A 22,544-nucleotide genomic window follows, 5' to 3' on the forward strand; every position below is an offset into this window, starting at 1 on the left:
GGGCCGAGTCGCTACAGATACGGCAATCCGCTCCCAGCCTAGCGTACTCTACTACTAAAGCATACATTTTAAGCAAAAAATAAATATATTTCTTCAATTATTTTATTATGTAAAGTATTTAAACTATACATGTATTTCTACTATGCAGTTTATTGTCAGGAAAACCTAAAAAAATATATATATATATATATATATATATATATATATATATATATATATTTAAAAAGCCAAATTCTTTAGGCTTGGAATGGATTATTTCTTTTTCCATTCATTGTAATGGGAAACATCGATTTGGTTTTCGAACAAATGACTTCCCAAACCGTTTTCTGGAACGGATTGTGGTCAAGAACCCAGGCATCACTGTATATCTAGTGTGATATATCAACAAGAGCGCTCCGATTCAACGCCATGAGGTCGAACAGTAGGATTGCGTCTTACCTCGACTCTTTTGGCTGCCGTTAGCAACATTATTCACTCACAAAAACAAATGTTTACTGAAACTTTGGGGCATGAATCTACAGGACACGAGTGTAATATACAAATATTAGCGCTAGCTATCAAGCTAGCCACATTTACAATACTTTGCTAGCTTGCTAGCAGTATGGGAACCTTACCTCAAGCTCTCCTTGAGGGATGGACAACCCAAACAACCTCTCCGGCACCCCCAGGGATGACCCCACCCAAAACATTACCGCAAGTCAGAACTAGTATTGTTGTTGCTGCCACGGTAACGGTCACATTGATTTGACAAGATTAGCGCAATGGTCGTATAAGACGATTGCGTTATCCCAAAATATTTTGTGGAGTGTTGCCAGTCTTATAATGGAGGGAACAGCAGAATTTTATGGCTGTAGTTTGACATTGTGAGAGACCACATTTGTCTTGTCGTCTGATCCAGGCGTCTTCAAACCGGTGTTAGTCTCAACCATCGTTGATCTTGGTCTCAACAACACCTCACAGTCCTGGTCTCCTCTCAGCTTTGTTGAATGTGAAACTTTACCACCACCATTCACAAGCCTTGAGATTCGCCATTGTTCATGTTGACTTTCCCTGAACTTCGTAGAACTGGATTCCCCGGAGGAGCTCGAGAAGAAAAGAATCTGCCGCATCATCACGCGAGACTTCCCACAGTATTTTGCCGTGGTGTCGAGGATAAAGCAGGACAGCCATCTGATCGGCCCGGAGGGCGGCGTCCTCAGTAGCACTCTCGTTCCTCAGGTCCAGGCGGTCTTCCCTGAAGGAGCCCTCACTAAGAAGATCCGAGTTGGGCTGCAGGTCTGTACAAGTGCACGATCTCTTTGGTTAGACTCATGCGGCGTGGTCCAAAAGCTGAGGCATTTTTGTCTTGTGGTGGAAAATGTCTCAGGCGCAACCCATTGAAGTTGATCTAGTGAGAAAGGTCCTTGGCAACAAGGCGACATTCAGTCCAATTGTTACACTGGAACCAAGAAGAAGGAAGTTCCACAAACCAATCACCATGACAATCCCTATCCCCAAGACCTCAAACAATGAAGGGGTCGCATCTGTGTACAGCGGGGAGACGCCCACCTTACGCTTGCTTTGCAGTATAACGGGTAAATCGGACATATATATATATATATATATATACGCACGGTGTATATTATCTTACTTGAATAACAGAAACTGCTTCTCTTTCAGGCGGGACAACGCCGGCTCAGTGGGAGGACATCACTGGCTCTACACCGCTCACCTTCGTCAATCAGTGCGTTTCCTTCACGACCAACGTGTCGGCAAGGTACAGCTCATGTAGTACATCCCTTTGTTCACGTAACATGATGAATTTTATACTTTTACAAAAGTGTAATGTCACTGACTCAAAGTATCACTCACATTTTTTAGATTCTGGCTGATAGACTGCCGACAAGTGCAGGATTCAGTTAGTTTTGGCTCTCAGTTGTACAGGGAGATCATTTGTGTCCCATATATGGCCAAATTTGTCATCTTTGCCAAGACCTTGGACCCCATCGAGGCACGACTTCGCTGTTTCTGCATGACCGATGACAAAATGGACAAAACGCTGGAGCAGCAAGAGAACTTCACCGAAGTCGCGCGAAGCCGAGATGTTGAGGTGAAATGTCGTGCCGGGTGGGCCCGATTGTAGCCGGGAGAGGCTTTGCGGTCGTGCGAGAGAAGATAAATTACTGTCCGGCCAAAATGTTCATATCCAGTGGAACTTTATACAATTTGGAGCTTGAACTAAAATTGCACAAGACACAATCCCGAAAGAAAGAAAGAAAGAAGTTGCAAGATGAGGACTTCACTTGGAAAAGCAGCGAGACGCCAATATCTCTCGACGCGTCCTCAGAGAAATGTGTCAGATGCGTTTGTGATGCAAAGAGTTTTTCATATTTTAAAATTAAGAACGGTTTACTTATTTTTGGTTGAGGAAGTGGATGACCGGTTAACACATCTGGGGTTCAAATCCTGGCCGCGCCTGTGCGGAGTCTGCGTGTTCTCCCCCGTGCACGTTTGGATTTTCTCCTCCCGCATTGCAAAAACAGGCCTGGTGAGTTGACTGAAGACTCCTTGATTGAAGGCCCCGAGTGTGAATTGTTTGTCGGTGCCGTGCGACCGGCTGCCGACCAGTTCAGGGTGAAAATGGATGGATGGCTAACTCATTTTTTACACCTGTATGAAAAGGTGGAAAACAAAAGAAATCATAGAAAAACATTTACCCAAAGACAACTTTGAGGAAGAGGAGATTCCAAGTTCTGAGAACGGAGATTACATTTAACCTTCGCAGTTCTCCTGTACTGACATTTTCAAATTTCAAAATGGTTGTGGTTAGCTCTTAGCGCGCTGTCGGCTCTGGCATATTTTGGTCGAAGTTGGTAACTATCGCTCAGTTCGATGAACAGACGTGACATTTTCAGATTGTCTTTTCACCCGTTCTTTTCAGATTGAGTTCCATCGAACTCGTTGCGCAGTCAACAAACGCGGTGAAAACTAAGTCCGAATGAACTTCGCGTCCGAGACCAAGACAAAATACAGTGAAGCAGACAACTGCACGAAGAAACTTTGAAAAGACTTTGGTCTGCTTGGCCACGTTTCGAGAATTCTGCACTTTCTTCTTTGTGCGTCTTTGGTCCGTCAAGGATTTTGTCTTGAGATTCAGGACTTTAACGTCAATGATTTCTGTCCTGAAGCGACGTTTGACAAGGTCAGGGAAAGGCCGAGTTTCTCCCATGAATTAATTCGATGACACCACCTTGAAAACATTCTTTCGGCTCGTCCCGTTAGGGGTCGTCACAGCGTGTCATTTCAGTTACAACGTTCACAAGTGTTTGGCACAGTTTTTACCGCGGATGCCCTTCCTGACGCAAGCCCCCGACGTGAGAATCCAACTCACGACGCCTGGTTTACCAAACTATGGGCGTCCTGACACCACCTTGGAAGATGTTTGTTAATAAGGTTTTGCCACACGGGGATGATGTCTTGTGCGATGTACAGTTTAAGAGGGACTGAATTATGATTATTACCGGTGCGTAATGTGAAAAGCCGCAGACGTTTTTGTTTGAATAGTGTGGTTGGGGAAAAAAAATGATAACTCTTCTTTTATTGGCTCAGGTCCTGGAAGGAAAACCAATATTCGCTGACTGTTTTGGAAACTTGGTCCCTCTGACCAAGAGCGGGCAGCATCACGTCTTCAGCTTCTTTGCCTTCAAAGAGAACCGACTCGCCCTCTTTATTAAAGTATGCTATGATGCAGGCTTTTTTTTTTTTTTTTTTTTTTAATCAGTTTCTTCATTGAGTGTTTTGTTTTTATGTGCGCGCAGATTCGAGACACAGCACAGGAGCCGTGCGGTCGGCTTTCTTTCACCAAAGAGCCGCGCACCTACCGCAGTTTGAACCACAACGCCATCTGCAACCTCAACATAACCCTCCCCATATATTCCAAGGTCAGTCTCGAAGCGGATTTAAAATGATTTTTGATGTGCCGTTTCCCCCTGACCGAATATTTGTTCTCGCAGGAGTCTGATTCCGAGCAGGACATGGACGACGAGGTAAGCAAAACCTTCCTGAGGCACCACCGCAACAATCAATTCCATTTTGCTGATATTCTACTTTCTCGTGCAGAGTGACAAGAGTGACAAGAAATGTAAGTAACGCTTTTACAATTTGGGGAAATTTGCGATACAGTTCAGACGATCATCGCGTGCATTGGAGTGGCCTGTCATTTTCTGTCACCTTTGACATATTCTGAAATCGATTCTAGCACATATCAAATTGTCGCAGTCTCGTGAAAAGCATCTCTGAATATTTTCCCGTCATCCGGGACGTGCTTTTCCTTTGCAATTCCACATTACGAATAGGACACAATACATAATCATGATGATAACAATGAGATTATCAACAGATAACTGATGACAAAGACATCTAAAATAGATGTATGTGCCAAGATATGCACTGTTTCTTTGCTGTGTTAACGTGTCGTTACTAGCAGCTACGCTATGGCTGTGCATTTCCCTTTTTCTAAGTTCTTTCTTTGCATCCCTTTCCCGCTGTCATTTTTTTTTTTTTTTTTTTTTACCTCTATGTATTGTACTTATTGAAATCTACTGAAACCATCCTACATACCTTGCAACTTGACCTCAAACGTACCTTGAGAATAACAATATTTAGAATAGTGTTCAAGTGTTCATTAAGGAACCAGGGACAAAAAAAAATATTCACGTACAGAAATATTAGAACAGATTTAGTTGTCATCCTGCAGATTTTTTACATTTTATATTGGCTTCTGTTATCACTTTTCCCAATAAAACGTTTATTTGCTACTTATTTGCCATTTCATCTATTCGCTGCGCTTTAATTGACATCCACAGACATATTTTTCATTACTGTAGAGTAAAAGCAGTCATTTATTTTATTTCACGATATGTTCTCTGCATTTATTTATTTATTTTTTGGGTTTGTTTTTAATTGAAAGCAGATTCAATCTTTTTGGGGGAGGTGGAGTGGAGTCAATAATGAGTTCCAGAAAACTCTTCCTCTAGTCCTGAGTAGTTCATTTGTCGGCAGACGTGACTCTCCATGTCAGTAGCAATCTTGAGAGATTTCATTCCTGTCCCTTTGCTCCAATCCAATGTTTCGTTTTCTGTGTTTGTTTGTGTGGTTTTTTTTTTTTTTGGGTGATTTTCATTTACGTTGGTTTGCACGTTTGTTTATTGGCAAACTGTTACGATTGTTAACGGTTATTAAAAGCGTTCAGACTCCTTTAGTACTTCTGTTGGCTTTGCTTTTGCTATTGCTGCTCTACTCACCGAAAATGATTCTGGATCACTTTTTCTGTTTCCCCCCCATTTTTTTTGGTCAATGAAGACTTTGTTCCCTGTCTTATCAGCCTTCCTTGATCTCTGAACTCAGACTGACTTTTAACGACATTGTCTTGATGAAAGTTTTCTGATGTCTCTCTTCCCCACTTCATTTGTCCCTTATGTCATTTACCCTTTTTTGGTTGGTGAACTGTTTAAACTCAAGATGATGAATCCGAATCAGTGGAGACATTCTCACTGAAAACGAGTCAACCGTTGGATCCTGCAACCCTTGCAAGCCCGGATCTTCTCTCTGACACGTCAGACGTAAAAATTCCCGTTTTGAATTCTGAGCAAGTGGATCACTTGAAAATTTCAGAGGCAGGCGGTTCTGGGTGGAGTGAAGAAAAGGAGACTCTGGCCACCTATGAAATCCAAGAGAGGTGTGGAAAGTTTCAAAATAACAGGATGAGGAAGACTAACGAGCAAGCGCAAGATGATAGTCCAAGAACAGATACCTTCTCTGCCTTTGAGTCGCTTCAAGTAAAGAATTCAACATTCAAGAGCACTATAGGTGGACCCCCCGCAGAGGACATAGACATGGCAAGCATGGAAAAATTGGAACAGGAAGGTGCATCGATGGTTGTTTCTCAGGAAGAGGTTGCCCGAGGAACTAGCGAACAGCCTATTGTGAATTCTAAGGGTAAACAAAGGCCACCAGACATCAAAAAACCCATTCGGAGGAAGCTACGAGACAGAGAACATTCTGGATATAGTAGCTCCGAGGGAGAGTTAGAAAGGATGAGCTCTGAGGAGTCTTTGGACGGTGATGCTGTTCTGAATGAGAGTGGCCTTGTTCTCACGCCAGCGACAGATTTGCCATCTTCCCCTCGTGTGGTCGAGACACCCATAGGATCAATCAAAGACCGGGTGAAAGCCTTCCAAAACAAAGTCATAGGAGAGGAGGGGCAAAAACACACTCAGGTACAGATTCCAAAATCGTGCCTCACAAAAACCAAGATGGAAAGTGAAACACCTCAGCTGCCCAGCGTTCCCAAATCTCCCAGATCTCAGACGGAAAGGTTAGAAGAGACTATGTCTGTTAAGGAGCTGATGAAAGCATTCCAGGTCGGCCAGGACCCTTCAAAAAATAAATCAGGGCTTTTTGAGCACAAAGCATTGGCTTCGTGTGACTCCACACCAAAAAGTGAATCAGCACATTTTGCTGAGAAAAATGGGACTGACCAAAGTCCACAATCAGAAAAATCCCAAAGTCAGAGCCCCAGCGTTCCCCATGATGAGAATGGCTTTCAGAAAAGTGACAAAGCTGACTTTGGAAGTCCACCAATAGGCATACTTAAAGATACCTCAAAAGAATCACTTTTAGTGTCGGATGCAATTGTTGGAAAGACGGTTACATTTTGTGATGATGGAGGCATTCACCCACACAGAAAGTCAAGTGAGCCTTTGGAAAAGGAAAGTACGTCTGTTAAGGAGCTCATGAGAGCATTCCAGTCTGGGAAAGAGGCTTCAAAATGTCAAGATGGGTATTTTCAGGACGGCTCCATTGCTCCTTCAGGTACTTCGACACCGGAAGCGGTCGCTCTCAAAGATGACGCCACCAGGCAGGAAGTAGAAACTCAAATTCAAACTTCACGTGACAAGTCCTTTGATGCATTACAGGAAATATCAGATAGCGTTTCTTTTGGAAGCAAAGTAGACAATGCTGATCCAGTTCAGCACGATCAGTCTCGGGCTAGTCCTCAGAGAGAACTACTGTCGGAGAAGGGCTGGGGAATGATGCAAGTTGAAGAGCAATCTATCAGCACCGGAATGACGGTATCTGATGATTTGCAGATAAGCCCCGACCGCAGACCTTCTGAAGACTTCAGTGCTGACATAAAGGCTGAGCTTGAAGAAAGTCCCGAGTACCAGCTATTCAAGCAAACATCCACAGTCTTAGATGTCAGCGTTCAGCCGGAGAGATATGAGGATGAGACTTTGATTGATAGAGTACCAATCTGCAGTTCTTTCAGGGAAACTATTTATCCGATTGAGAATCAAATGGTTGATGAACTTGAATTTGCCAATAAGGTGAACAATGACAAAGTTAAAGAAATCCCTGTTGACGAACCACGACTTGAAGAAGTCCGAATCAGTGGGAAAACAGATGGGCACAAATCCATGTCAGCAAAAGATATGTCAGGAATGATGTCCTTAATGAAAAGTGACTTGGATGAGTATTTACGAACCAGGCCCGTTGCACATCAGCCACAACACGAAGTTATTACTGATGAAAATTTTGAGCAAACCATCCGAAGCGAGGAAAAGGAAAAAAATAGCTGCACATTTTCATTTGGTAGTGCGGACTTCAGTACAGAAAAAGAAACTGACCATAAAAAGATGAAAGATCAGTCATGGAAAATGCAAGCTGAAGATGCAGAAAGCGAATGTGAAAAATCAAAAGATGTCAAAATTGGCTCAGAGATTTCATCAGTCAACAATGACTCCGATACGTTCCCGGAGGCCAGGCCGACGGACCAGAAACGTTTGAAAAATAAAATTGGAGAAGCTGTTCCTGGAAGAGACAAAAACAAGACACATCATTCAAGTTGGGCACGGGACTACGGATTTCCAGAGACCATACAAGTGAATGATCAGATACGTTCTTGTTTGCACGATGAAGTAGTGGATGATGAGAGAGAGGAGCACCCAACAAGCCATCATAGAAACCATGCGTTGTTTTCAGAATGTTATAGTGGAAGTGAAAAGAGCACATTTGAGAACCAGCTGTTTCAAGAAGTCCAAATTGGCAGGAAAGCAGATTACCAGCCCTCTGCTACCGTGAAAGATATGTCAGGGTTGGAGTCCTTAATGAAAAGTGACCTGCATCATTGTCTAGAAACTACGCCTGTCACGGATCAACCCACACCAGAGAATATCATTGAGGAGGATTTTGAACAAATTATCCTGATAAAGGGACAAGAAAAAGATAGTTATCCATTTGCTTCTGATACGGGCGGGTTTGGCACAGAACAGAAACTCTGTGAAGAAAGTTATAAAAGAGAAGACAGAAATGAGACATCTCGTGGCGGTTTAGGAGGTGAGTATGAAGGGATTGCAGTGGCCCATCGGGTGAACAATGACAGTACGGAGATCACAACTGACGAACCACTACTTGAAGAAGTCCGCATTGGTCAAAATACAGATGACCATCCACCAACAACAGGGAAAGATATGTCAAGGTTGGTGTCCTTCATGAAAACGGACATGGATCAATGGCTGGACTCTACTCCTATAACAGATCAACCACTACAAGAGGATGTTATTGAAGAAAATGTTGAACAAATGATCCAAACGAAGGCAAGCGAGAAAAACATTCATCCGTTTGCTTCAGATGAGGCTGAATTTGGCACAGAACAGAAACATTTGGAACTAAATGAAATGAGAGAAGACGGAAATAAGACACCTGATTCCAGTTTGGGAGATGACGATGAAGGACTTGCAGTGGCCCCTTTGGTCGACAATGATCATACAGACATCACAACCAATGAACCAGGACTTGATGAAGTCCACATTGGCAGACCACCCATAGCAATGGGAGGTATGTCAGGTTTGGTGTCCAGAATGAAAACAGACATGGATCATTGTCTTGAATCTAGTCCTGTAACAGCTCAACCGCTGCAAGACTGTCTCAGTGGGGAGACTTTTGAACAGATTATTGGAACAAAGTTAAAACAGAAAGATATTCACACATTTGCTTCTGATGTGGATGAGTGCGGCACAGAACAGAATCTTTGTCAAGAAACTGAGACGAGCGATGACAGAAATGAGACACCTCATTTCAGTTTGGGAAATGACCACGAATGTGTTGTGGCCCCTCGAATGAACGGCAATAAAGAAATCACAATTGATGAACCACAACATGAAGAAGTCCATATTGGCAAGAAAACCAATAAACAGGCATCCGCACCAGAAAAAGACATGTCTGGGTTGGTGTTCACAATGAAAAACGACTTGGATCAGCTTCTAGAAACGAGGTCTGAACCAAATCAACCTACCCCAGAGAATGTAATTGAGGAAAATTTTGAGCAAGTTATCTTAACAAAGGGGGAAGGGAAAGACCTTCACCCGTTTCAGTCTGGGTTTAGTCCAGAAGAGAAAGATTCTCGGAAAAAAATCGGCACCGAAGACAGCGATAGGACGTCTTCTTCCAGGTTGAGCGACAACTGTGACGAACCCGCAGTGGCCTCTCAAATAAACAATAACGAAGACATCGCAATTAATGAAGCGCTACTTGAAGAAGTGCACATTGACAGGAAAACAGATCACCAGGCATCCCCAGACGTGAAAGATATGTCAGGGTTGGCGTCCATATTGAAAACTGACCTGGATCAAAGTCTCAAATCTAGTCCTTTAACAGATAAACCGCTACAAGAAGATATCATTGATGAAAATTTTGAACAATTTATCCAAACAAACGAAGGAGACAAAGTCCTTCATCCATTTGCTTCTGGAGAGGCTAGCTTTTCCACAGAACAGAAACATTTTGAAGAAATTGATATAAGAGGAGAGAGAAATAAGACACCTCGTTCCGGTTTGGGAGATGACTCCGAAGAACGTGCAGTGGCCCCTCAGGCGAGGAATTATACGGAAGAAATCACAATTGATGAACCACTACTTCAAGAAATCCGTATTGGCAAGAAAACAGACAACCAACCAGCCACGGCAGTGAAAGATATGTCAGGGTTGGCGTCCATAATGAAGAATGACTTGGATCAGCTTCTAGAAACGAGGTCTGAACCAAATCAACCTACCCCAGAGAATGTAATTGAGGAAAATTTTGAGCAAGTTGTCTTAACAAAGGGGAAAGGGAAAGACCTTCACCCGTTTGAGTTTGGGTTTAGCACAGAAGAGAAACATTCTAAGAAAACATTCAGCACAGAAGACAGAGATAGGACATCTTTCACATTGAGAGACGACTGTGATGAACCTGCATTGGCCCCTCAGAGAAACAAAAACAAAGATATCACAATTAATGAAGCACTACTTGAAGAAGTCCGCATTGGCCAGAAAACCGATTACCAGCCACCCACAGAAGTGAAAGATATGTCAGGGTTGGTGTCCATATTGAAAACAGACCTGGACCAAAGTCTCAAATCTAGTCCTTTAACAGATAAACCAGTACAAAAAGATATCGTTGGTGACAATTTTGAACAATTTATCCAAACAAACGAAGAAGAGAACTCCGTTGATCCATTTGCTTCTGGAGAGGATAGGTTTTCCAGAGAACAGAAACATTTTGAAGAAATTGATATAAGAGGAGAGAAAAACAAAACCCCTCGTTCCAGTTTGGGAGATGACTGCGAAGAACCTGCAGTGGCCCCTCAGGCGAGCAATTATACGGAGGAAATCACAATTGAAGAACCACTACTTCAAGAAATCCATATTGGCAAGAAAACCGACAACCAGGCAGCCTCAGCAGTGAAAGATATGTCAGGGTTGGTGTCCATAATGAAAAATGACTTGGATCAAAGCGTAGAAATGAGCTCTGTACCAAATCAGCCTACCCAAGAGAATGTAATGGAGGAAAATTTTGAGCAAGTTGTCTTAACAAAGGGGAAACGGAAAGACCTTCACCCGTTTGAGTTTGGTTTAGCACAGAAGAGAAACATTCTAAGAAAACATTCAGCACAGAAGACAGAGATAGGACATCTTTCACATTGAGAGACGACTGTGATGAACCTGCATTGGCCCCTCAGAGAAACAAAAACAAAGATATCACAATTAATGAAGCACTACTTGAAGAAGTCCGCATTGGCCAGAAAACCGATTACCAGCCACCCACAGAAGTGAAAGATATGTCAGGGTTGGTGTCCATATTGAAAACAGACCTGGACCAAAGTCTCAAATCTAGTCCTTTAACAGATAAACCAGTACAAAAAGATATCGTTGGTGAAAATTTTGAACAATTTATCCAAACAAACGAAGAAGAGAACTCCGTTGATCCATTTGCTTCTGGAGAGGATAGGTTTTCCAGAGAACAGAAAAATTTTGAAGAAATTGATATAAGAGGAGAGAAAAACAAAACCCCTCGTTCCAGTTTGGGAGATGACTGCGAAGAACCTGCAGTGGCTCCCCAGGCGAGCAATTATACGGAGGAAATCACAATTGAAGAACCACTACTTCAAGAAATCCATATTGGCAAGAAAACCGACAACCAGGCAGCCTCAGCAGTGAAAGATATGTCAGGGTTGGTGTCCATAATGAAAAATGACTTGGATCAGAGCGAAGAAATTAGATCTGTTCCGAATCAACCCCAGCCAGAGTGTATCATTGAAGAACATTTTGAACAACTTATCTTAACAAAAGGAAACAAGAGATACATTCACAGTTTTGCCTCAGATCAGACTGAGTTTGGCACAGAACTGAAATATTTTAAAGAAACTCTTCTCAGAGACAAAAATAGGACACCTCATTCCAGTTCAGGAGAGGACTGCGAAGGACTTGCAATGGACCTTCGAATGAAAGATGAGAGTGAAGAAATCACAATTAACGAACAACTACTTGAAGAAGTCCACATTGGTAAGAATATCAATGAGCAGGCTCCCACACCAGTGAAAGATATGTCAGGGATGGTGTGCCTGATGACAACTGACTTGGATGAGTGCGTAGAAATGGACTTTGAAGAACAAGAACCACAGCAGGTTTTTGAGGAAAAGTTTGACCAAGTTATCGTAGCAAAACGAAAAGAGGACATTCATTCATTTGATTCTGGTGAAATAAGAGACCGAGTTGTGGTTGCAACCACAGTAACTGATCATGAAGAGAAAGAACATCCATTATCTGACATAAAAGCAAAAAATACAGATAATGAATGTGAAGAATCCAAAGCCCCCCAAGATGTCGACGAAATTACTGGGATGTTTTCAGTCAAAGTTAGTGACTTTAATAAAATTGTAGAGGCCCAGTCTGCAGCGAGCTGGCCAGAGGAAGACAATGATTATCAGAAACAACAGCCTGTCACTGATGACGTTATAGTGGGCGACACGAAACAGACAACAGATGAAAGTCAGGCCGTCACCAAAGAGCTCCCTGAGACAGAAGACTGGATGAGACGAAAGCCTTCATATCAACCACCGCCTGATGTCAAGGAGATGTCGGGCATGATATCGCTGCTGAAGAGTGACTTAGACCAATGTCTGATGCGTAGGCCAGTGACGAATCAGACTCCAGAAGAGGACATGCTTCAGGAGAAATTTGAGCAAGTTATTCTTACTAAAGAGAAAAATACCAACAAGCAAGATGAGGTGACACTGACACAGATGCAGACTGAAGCGGTCGAAGTTAAAGACATGACCCCAAATTCAGATTTTGAGGCCCCATTTCAGGGGCCAGAGCCAAAAACCGAGAGGGATGCGTCAGGCATGGTTTCATTCCTTAGTGGTGACTCAGACCATTATTTAACGGAAGAACCCGTGCTGACACAACACCCCCCAGGAGAACAGGTCGTCCTAGAGCGCTGCAAACAAATGATCATATCAAAAGATGTTGACGGAGAAACAATAAGATTTTCTTCTGAGAAAAGCCCGTTATCAGATGATGCCAGATCAAAGGAAATGAAATACAGAAGTTCTTCACATGAAGCTGAAAGTTGGAAGAATATCCTGGCCGAAGAGGGTGCGACTACAATGTGTCCTTCTGGAGAGTCGCATTATTGTGACTACAGTGACAGTGCTGTAGAATTTACAAATGCGTATGAAACAATGAGTGAATGCAACAATGAATATCACGATCTCAGTTTTGGTGCGATTGGAACATCTCCACCACAAAGGCCAGATGATTTACAGAACCTTGCAACTTTCTGTCCGGACGATCACGTTCAAGAGCTTTATCCACAAGACTCCCTGGAGGCAAGTCCGGTCTTGGAGGATATATCTTCGAAGAAATCCCCCGATTCCATTGAGCCAAGCCCCACTCGAGAATCCCCCTGTCCAGATTCTCTTGAAGGTAGTCCCACTCAATTAGACAGAATATTTCCAGCCAAGGCAGTTTTGTACGAGGATTATGCAACACAACTTAAAGCATGTCTAGCGTTTGACACAAATATTTGCAAAGATGAGAACGAATCAGAAGACATCGCACGGACGGAAGGTGATACATATCCCTCTTTGCACGAAGATTACACCGAGGATCATTCCACAATCAATCAATTTACCCCAGAAGAAGAGATGTTTAAAATGGCTGCGAAAATTAAGACATTTGATGAAATGGAACAGGAAGTTAAAACTCAACGAGATTCATCCCCGCATACACGGACAAGTGATGCTGACAATGTTGAGTTCGATGTAAAAACGCCTCAAGCTATGCTACCTTCTTTGCAAGATACAGTGGAGGAATATTTGGATGAAACAGTCGCAGAAAAAGGTGCTGGCTCAAGTCTCGCTGTACACACAGAGAGGGAAGAATGTGAGTCGCAAATAATCGGAGAGGACCTTTTTCCAGAAAGTGAAAAGTCTCGAGAACTCCACGACAAAAGTCTAGATGAAATATATGACAATGAACGTGGTTTGAGGAGAGACGCTGTTGATCCACATTTTGATAGTCGTATTACAGACAACCTCCATCCAGATCATGACAGCAGAGACACCCTCAGGCAAGAAGCTACTGAACCTTGGACTGGAGTGTCTACTGAAGAAACACAATATTGTACATCCAGGTGTGACCATTCTGTAGCCTACAACGGACAAGCTGATGAACAGAGGACTTACGACGGTTGTCCGGAGGACGCAAAAATACTCGATAAATCACCTGCTCAATCACCGAGTGATGACAAAACCCCCGATCAGTTTAAATTTGAAGAGAAAAAGCTATTTGAAATGACCAGAGGGGGCGCAATCGATCTGACCAGAAGTGTTGATGAAGACGATGGAGGTTATCCATTTTTCCAAATTGAGGGACGTCCAGTCCACGACATTGTTTTAGGGGAGGCTCAAAGCACGTTGCCGAAATTCAGCAATAGTGATTCAATTCCACAGGAGAGCCTGCAGTACCCAACAGAGGTCAGCGTTCCGACTCCCAAGCCCAGGACTCTCCTGACACCCTCGTGTGAAAAGTCAAAGAGTGACAAGCGCCTTTCTGAAGCTGATCTTGGTAGCTCAACAGAAGTTCAGCTCGGTTCCCCCACCGGAATCGAGAAGCTGGCAATTATTCAAGGTGATGACAAAGGCCTTGACTCAACAATAGCAGAGCTTCAATCAAACGCCATTGCAGAACCATTAGCACATCCAAAGCAGAGTTGCTCCTCTGCTGATGAAGATGAGGAAGAAGATCAGCGCTCGGTCATTGAAATATCATTTGCGGGTACACGTGCTATTGCCGGTCAACGTAGCAAAACACGGGAGGAAGGTCATTTCAAACTGGGAAGATCCCCAAAGAACCCGGAGCCTGAATTGGTTAACGAAACAGAAGATCCAACCATGATTGGCAGAACGAGATCCGAGACAGATGGTGGTCCAAATAAAGTCTCGGGTAAAAACAGCAGGAGTAGTTCTGACAGTGCTGAACCCACATTTGGATCTAGCTTGTCCTCAGCTCAACTTCATTCCTCAACAACGAAAATGAAAGGAATCCAAAGCTGCACGACTGAAGAATCGTCCATTTCTTTGGATACTGATGACATGAGCACTTCAAGTCACAAGAGTCCAGATTCTGTTATCTTTATGTACGACATCCCAGCCTCGAGCGTTTCAGACCCAGATCCTTTGACAGCTGTTCAGCACTCTTCCGGTACAGTGGATGTGTTTGAATCTGGGCCGACACGGGATGACACGATGGAAACTCACATGCAGAGAATCGCCGATGAACAAACTCCGGAATGCTCGGCAGGTATGGCCAGATCTACGTGAGCTTTCGCTTTCCTCGTTCTTCTTCCCGGATGCAAGAACTCTTTTCTTCTGTGTCTTCTTGCCCTCACATGTGTGCATGTTGTGGGTTTTTGTTTTTTTGCATGTCGGTGAGTTACATGTCCATCTCACCTGTGTCTCTGTCCTTTCTCAAGATTGAATGGACATGTTGGTTTTTAGATCACAGCTTTACGTTAATGCAGACTATTGGTATCTCTGATACTGATATTCTTTCACTAATAGAACTAAATTTCACCTGCAGATCTTGACCACATAATCATATTTTGGAAACTCTTCAGAGTGATGAATCCAAACTTTATTTTTTACATTTCTACATTGAATTTCAAGTGTATGGCAATATGTAAAGACATGTTCTTGGGAAAATGACACTTTTTAGATGTGTTTACAGCGTATTACGTGTGCAAAGAAAGTTAAAAATATGAAATTTTTACTGTGGTGGTATTTTAGTGGATTGGCAGGACGATGCTGACAGGAAAGAGGAAACGTTAGCTATCATTGCGGATCTCCTCGGCTTCAGCTGGACTGGTGAGCTGACATTTGTGGAGATAGTCTTCCTCTCATTTTTACTGAAAGTATCAAAATCTTTATTCTTAAAAAAAAAAACGTTACATATATTCTTTATTTAAAACAGGAGTCTCAAACTCAATTGACCTCGGGGCCGCTGGAGGCAGCAGCTGCCGATTTCAATCAGAATTTTGTTTGAAAATACAATATTCTCAAACGTCTTTTTTATTTGTATTTTTTTTAACAAAATGAGATACGCAAGGATGCTGGTGTCAACACGTAGTAAAAAAAAAAAAAAAAACTATTTATAAAACTCTCCACGGCAACACTGCCGTGATTTACGCTTATAAAAAAATGTTCCGCTGCTTGCATCAAACCCGGTCGACGTCACACCCCCGAGAGCCGTATACCCCACCATGATTGGTTGGGTCGTCAGCTCTGCACACAGCATTGTAAAAGTGCCATTCAAATAAAACTCGAGGATTCATCTTGAACAACGAGGTGGGGTCCAAAAAATATCGTGGCCCGCGGGCCACCAGTTTGAGACCCCTGATTTAAAACGTTAAAATGTGCGTTATTATGATTTGGTCAGCGAAAACATACTCTGTGTCCCTTCATATTTTGTGATCTATTCCCCCAGAGCTGGCAAGGGAACTGGAATTCAACGAGGATGATATCCAGATCGTTCGGTCACAGAATCCCAATTCACTTCAGGAGCAAAGTCATGCCTTGCTTCAACGTTGGGTTGAACGTGAAGGCAAACATGCCACAGGTACGGACGGAGGATTTGTCCGTCCTGAACATTGGGAATGTTCACGCTTTAATGATATTTTTAAATGATCATTCCACAGAAGATTGTTTGATCAAGAGACTGACTAAGATCAACCGGATGGATATTGTCCATCTAATTGAGACCCAGATGAACAAGTCCATTCAAGAACAAACCTCCAGGACATATGCAGAGATCGAGAAGACGTTGGACCATAGTGAAGGTAGTTTTGCGTCATTCTTCTCTGTCCAAGAGTTTTCCTCAATTTTCCCCAATTTTCTCTTCAGTTTCAATGGCTCTGTCTTCAGTGCAAGAGGATGTGGACAGCCCCAGGATTATGAGAAGGGTCGAATCCGATCGCAAACCTCCCCCAGCTGTTTCTGAAGAGGACCTCTCTGTAGCGTCTCTCCTGGATATTCCTTCATGGGCAGAGCCGACTGGACACACCCACTCGGAGAGCATTTGTGGTGACCTTTTGGAGGAGCTTGAGATCTCACAGTAAGCGGACTAGTTTATGAATTGGAAGTCCAAATGTGAGCTGTAGAGGGTTGACCTCACGGTTCCGAGGACCAGGTTTCAAATCCTGGCCACGCCTGGGTGGAGTCTCCATGTTCTCCCCATGCCTCTGTGGGTTTTCTCCGGGCACTCCGGTTTCCTCCCACATCTCAAAAACATGCATGCATTGGAATCTGTGAAATCGCAACAGTGGCCTGTGATTGGCTGGCATCCAGTTGAGGGTGTACCCATGCCTGCTCGATGACTGCTGGGATAGGCTCCAGCAGTCCCGTTACCCTCATGAGGATAAGTAGCTCAGAAAATGGATGGATTTCCGAATGTGTGGGATAGATCTGTAATGTAGTTGTATCCTTTGACAACAACACCAATAATAATAATAATAATAATGAGCGCAGATATGTAGTTCTTACCATATGAATCCTGAGTAGAACTGCAAGGAATAGAGTGCTACCTCTACTTATGAAAGTAATCCGTTGCAGAAGTTGTTTCATAACTTGAATCTTTCGTAAGTACAAATGCATTTGTAGATGTAAATAGCCTAATCCGTTCCAAGCACCCCCCGCCGCCAAAAATAAGCATTCGAAGAAATAATGAAAAATATTACGTTCATTTACCTTCAAAATAAGCATGCGAAGTGTAACATAATTTGAAGGATAATAATGAAAAATTATATTCATTTACCTTCGGCATTGAACAACGATGCGAAGAGACGGGTAGTCCATTTTCATCCAATGTCCCAAAAACATGCATGGGAGGTTTATTAAAGACTAAATTGTCCGTAGCGCGGATGGTTGTTTGTTTATATGCGCCCTGCGATCGGCTGGCGACCAGTTCAGGCTGTACCCTGCTTCGTGCCCACTGTTAGCAGGAGTAAAAAATGGATGGATGGTTGGAGACGTAAATTTTGTCTTGTCTTCTTTGTGTGTTGCAGCGAACTCAACCCTTACCTGTGGACATCAGATGATGTCATTTCACACGAGCGTACGCGCATTGTCAACTTAGACGGGCAAGTAAGTATGCGCCCCACCAAAACTCAAGCTGCAATGAAGAGCAAAGCAACTCGTGTTTATGATGCAGAGTACAAAGTGAAAGACCAGCAAATTTCCTGCAATATTCAAGTTCATGTTTTCAAGCCTTTTCACGGTAGTGGTCAGCGGCAGGTCAAAGAGAAATGCAGCCAAAATGTCGCAACAGACGAGTGGTCATCGGAAAGTTTAAGGTTGCCATCTTCTGGATCCATCAGTGACGTGAGTTTGATCTTATCTGAGTCAGACCGAGCTGAGACTCACTTCAAAGAGATTCACGAATACAACAACAACCCCCAGACCGGCACTCTGAATTGTTCCAAAGAAAAGTTGAGCGGGACGTCTGGTCCAACCGTTTTTGCTTCATCGGAGACTTTGGTGGTCATTGAAGAGAAAACAGATTTAGATGTGGAAAGTGAACTTTTACAGACGTCTGTTGATGAACTCACAGCCCAATTCCGCAAAGAATTCCACGGCCATCTCAAGAGCCCACATCTCCCGAATGTGAACAGGGATTATGAGTCATTTACAATCACTAACGAAAACCCAAAACCACAAGTTAAGTTTCGATTTCAGGGCAACGTGTCCTTCATTGATGATGATGATGATGATGATGATGATGATGATGATGATGATGTCCAGACAGGGGAATCCATTGCGACTACAACCAAATACCAACTGACGGACCATGGTAAAAACACGCAAATGGCCTATGACTCAACGGAAAGCGCCGATATTTGTAGCGCAGTCAGTCCAGACGGGGAGAAATACAGAGAAAAAACCGTCTCTTCTAGACTTAATCCGCCCACCTATACACGACAATCATCGGAGCAAGATGAAACATTGTCTTCCATGTCCCAAGATTACGACACCTGTGTTGACGAAGAGGCTTTCTCACCGGGAGAATTCTGGACCTTGAACGACCCTTTACCGAGACCGTCATCACCGGAATCTGTCATGTCAATCAGTGATTACAGGGCAATGTCCCCTGACTCTCCTCTCTGGAAGAGGAAGGGTTTGACTGCAGACTTTCCCATAATGGATCAGAACTGGTTACTCTTTTCAAGCTCAAATGAATGGACTTCACCTGAAATTACTGAAACAAACGCAGAGTCTAGGCCGTCCCCTGAGCAATTCGGTGGAGCAAATGAACTTGCGCAGACCTCTGATTCTGAAGTTGCAAAAGACGGTCTCCCCTTACCAGACAGTTTACTTCTTCAGGGAGAAATTTCAAGTTTGATTTCAAATAGTCTTCCCTTTGAGCATTTGCAAGAAGCGTCTTCTATAAATCGAAAGGCTTTGCAAGAACGAGGCGCATATAATCATGGATGTGAATTGTCAGATATGGATTGCCGTCCAGTCTCACCACAATCTCAGACTTCTCAGTACAGTTTCTCATTCCTTGAGCTCCTGCTGTCTGAACCAACCCGATCCCAGCTTATGAGTCAGTTTTGTGATTATTTTTTACAGTATTCAGGTGGTAATCCAACCTCACTCCAAGTGACACAACACGACACAGAACCGGTCGAGGTTAGTACCTTGCAAACAAAATTGCCGTTGCGTCGTAATTATGTGCAAGATGACAATTACAAAATATCAAATGCTCATCTTTCCCGAGATGAGCCTCATTCAGTACACAAGTCTGAGTCACAGAATCACATGAACGAACATCCGATAGGGCTGAGCGGATGTGATGAAATGAACGACCATATTGGAAAAACGTCTGGATCAATGAAAATATTCGGTGATGGAACGATTGATGAAGAGAGAGACTATGAAAATGAAAAACAAGTGTCATTTGAACCGAGTCCGCCAGTCCTTGATGCAAAGACAGAAAGTCAGGAATCCTTTCTTGATTATTGGTTTTCAAAGTTGGAACCTCAACCGGACGGGTTACGATCATCAACAGATGACCCAGATCCTCGAAGAATACGTTTTGGAAAAAACACAATCAAACAAACGGAAAAAGGTCAACATAAAGATTCTGTAGATTCCGTTTGGAAAAACAAATCAACATACGCAAATATATCTTCCGAAAGCAAATTTCACAAAACATCTCCGGAAACCTCGAGAAGTTTGTCAGAAATAGAATTAAAGACACCGTTCAGCTTTCATTTTGTGGAAAGGCCAAAATACACTTTAGAATTTCCAAAGGAAAAAGCGCTGACATTCCACGAGGACTTGGTCCAAGACTTCAGGCAAGAAAATCTGTCATCAAGTACACAGGCCGGTGAATCAAGAGCAAACGGTTCTTTATCTTCCGAATGGACTGAACAGGAAAATGAAACACATTGCACCTTTTTTTTGCAATACACTGACCCGTGTCTGAAACATAGCTCAGAAAAGAGCGGACCGAAAACACAAAATTCGGAGTCATTAAAAAAAGCAGAGAGACAAACCCTTGCAACGATGAACTCTGCCCAAAGAAAAACTTCAGAAAGGTGTTTTACATATGCAGAAATTGTGTGTGGCATAACAGACGAAAAGCAAGTAGATGGCAGGTCTGAAGTAAAGTCGGACTACTTTGAGATATCTGACGACTCCAGGCAAAACTTGGTGATAGAATTGAGGCCTTCTTCTCCACAGTCTGTGGGATCCCAACGTGAACTCGGGGCTCTCTCTCCTGACTCACCTGTTCCTGTTCATTATGACATGGCTAGAATTGAGAATTACGACCCATGCTTTCACCAAACGTCGTATACGCCACAATCGACCGTTTCAGACTGGGAAGGTTGTGACTTGTGTCTCAGCGACTTGTTTGATGAAACCAGACCACTCTCTCCACATTCCGTGACATCAGACACAGAACAAGATATCTTGCTTAGCAGCAGGGCGTTGTCTCCGGATTCGGTATCTTCAGATTTAGACACATCCCTACTTCGGGACTGGCTATTAGAGTTCAGAGCATCGTCCCCAGAGTCTGTGGTATCACTTGAGAAGTGTTCACTTGATCCTGATTTGATGTTTTTGCAAAACAACAAACAACATTGTAGTTATTACTTGCAGTATGACGAGGAAAGGTCAGTTTCTCGCCTGTCATCATTGTCTGATACTGAGTATTCAGAATTTTGTGTCAAGGATATCTTTGAGGACAGCAGGCCAGAATCGCCAGGTTCAGTTTCGTCACAAAATGGAAGTGCAGAAGATAAAGTTGTGGCTATTGGGGACGAACCAGGGTCTTTCGGAAAACCTTTTACGTATGCAGATGCTGTCCGTGGTTTTAAACATGAAATCAAATCAGAGACCAAGTCCGAAGACACGGCTTTTGTGGTCAGGCCCCTTTTGCTACCGTCTGACTCCATTGATGACTTTTCTGACTACTCCTCAGATGAGTTATTTCTGGAGGTGAGACCTTCTTCTCCACAGTCTGTGGTATCTCAATGTGAACTCAGGGCTCTTTCTCCTGACTCACCTGTTCCTCATTATGACATAATTGAGAATTATGAAACATGCTTTCACCAAAGGTCGGATACACCACAATCGAGCGTTTCAGACTGGGAAGGTTGTGACTTGTGTCTCACCGACCTGTTTGATGAAACCAGACCACTTTCTCCACATTCTGTTACATCAGACACAGAACAAGATATCTTACTTAGCAGCAGGGCGTTGTCTCCAGATTCGGTATCTTCAGATTTAGACACGTCATTACTTAAGGACTGGCTATTAGGTGTCAGAACATCGTCCCCAGAGTCTGTGGTCTTAGTTGTGAATTGTTCAATTGATCCTGACTTGATGTTTTTGCAAAACAACAAACAACATTGTAGTTATTACTTGCAGTATGACGAGGAAAGGCCAGTTTCTCCTCTGTCAGCATTGTCCAATATGGAGTATTCAGAATTTTGTGTCAAGGATATCTTTGAGGACAGCAGGCCACAATCGCCAGATTCAGTTTCGTCACAAAATAGAAGTGCAGAAGATAAAGTGGTGGCAATTGGAGACAAACCAGGGTTGTTCGCAAGACCTTTTACGTATGCAGATGCTGTTCGTGGCTTTAAAAACGAAATCAAATCAGAGACCAAGTCCGAACACATGGCTTATGAGCCCAGGCCTATTTTGCGACCATCTGACTCCTTTGATGACTTGTCTGACTACTCCTCAGATGAGTTGACTCTGGAGGGGAGACCTTCTTCTCCACAGTCTGTGGGATCCCAATGTGAACTCAGGGCTCTTTCTCCTGACTCACCTGTTCCTCATTATGACATGGCCAGGATTGAGAATTATGAAACATGCTTTCACCAAAGGTCGTATACGCCACAATCGAGCGTTTCAGACTGGGAAGGTTGTGACTTGTGTTTCACCGACCTGTTTGATGAAACCAGATCACTCTCTCCACATTCCGTGACATCAGACACAGAACAAGATATCTTGCTTAGCAGCAGGGCGTTGTCTCCAGATTCGGTATCTTCAGATTTAGACACATCCCTACTTCGGGACTGGCTATTAGAGTTCAGAGCATCGTCCCCAGAGTCTGTGGTATCAGTTGAGAAGTGTTCACTTGATCCTGATTTGATGTTTTTGCAAAACAACAAAC

At 43.2% G+C, this 22,544-nt stretch overlaps 1 protein-coding gene across 3 annotated transcripts in view; it reads left to right on the forward strand.

The window, feature by feature from the left end:
• LOC133505555 (ankyrin-2-like) overlaps positions 1-22,544 on the forward strand; it is an 89,574-nt gene that overhangs the window by 49,481 nt on the left and 17,549 nt on the right. For all 3 annotated transcript variants that reach the window (XM_061828678.1, XM_061828679.1, XM_061828680.1), the window contains 13 exons: positions 1,064-1,275; positions 1,367-1,574; positions 1,660-1,756; positions 1,861-2,089; positions 3,589-3,714; positions 3,798-3,920; positions 3,993-4,025; positions 4,099-4,120; positions 15,647-15,724; positions 16,344-16,475; positions 16,555-16,695; positions 16,760-16,970; positions 17,920-17,998. In XM_061828678.1, coding sequence (XP_061684662.1) covers positions 1,064-1,275; positions 1,367-1,574; positions 1,660-1,756; positions 1,861-2,089; positions 3,589-3,714; positions 3,798-3,920; positions 3,993-4,025; positions 4,099-4,120; positions 15,647-15,724; positions 16,344-16,475; positions 16,555-16,695; positions 16,760-16,970; positions 17,920-17,998 — 1,691 coding nt within the window. The remainder of the gene's footprint in view (positions 1-1,063; positions 1,276-1,366; positions 1,575-1,659; positions 1,757-1,860; positions 2,090-3,588; positions 3,715-3,797; positions 3,921-3,992; positions 4,026-4,098; positions 4,121-15,646; positions 15,725-16,343; positions 16,476-16,554; positions 16,696-16,759; positions 16,971-17,919; positions 17,999-22,544) is intronic.

Source organism: Syngnathoides biaculeatus, chromosome 9, assembly GCF_019802595.1.
Source record: "Syngnathoides biaculeatus isolate LvHL_M chromosome 9, ASM1980259v1, whole genome shotgun sequence".
NCBI classification, from domain to species: domain Eukaryota; kingdom Metazoa; phylum Chordata; class Actinopteri; order Syngnathiformes; family Syngnathidae; genus Syngnathoides; species Syngnathoides biaculeatus.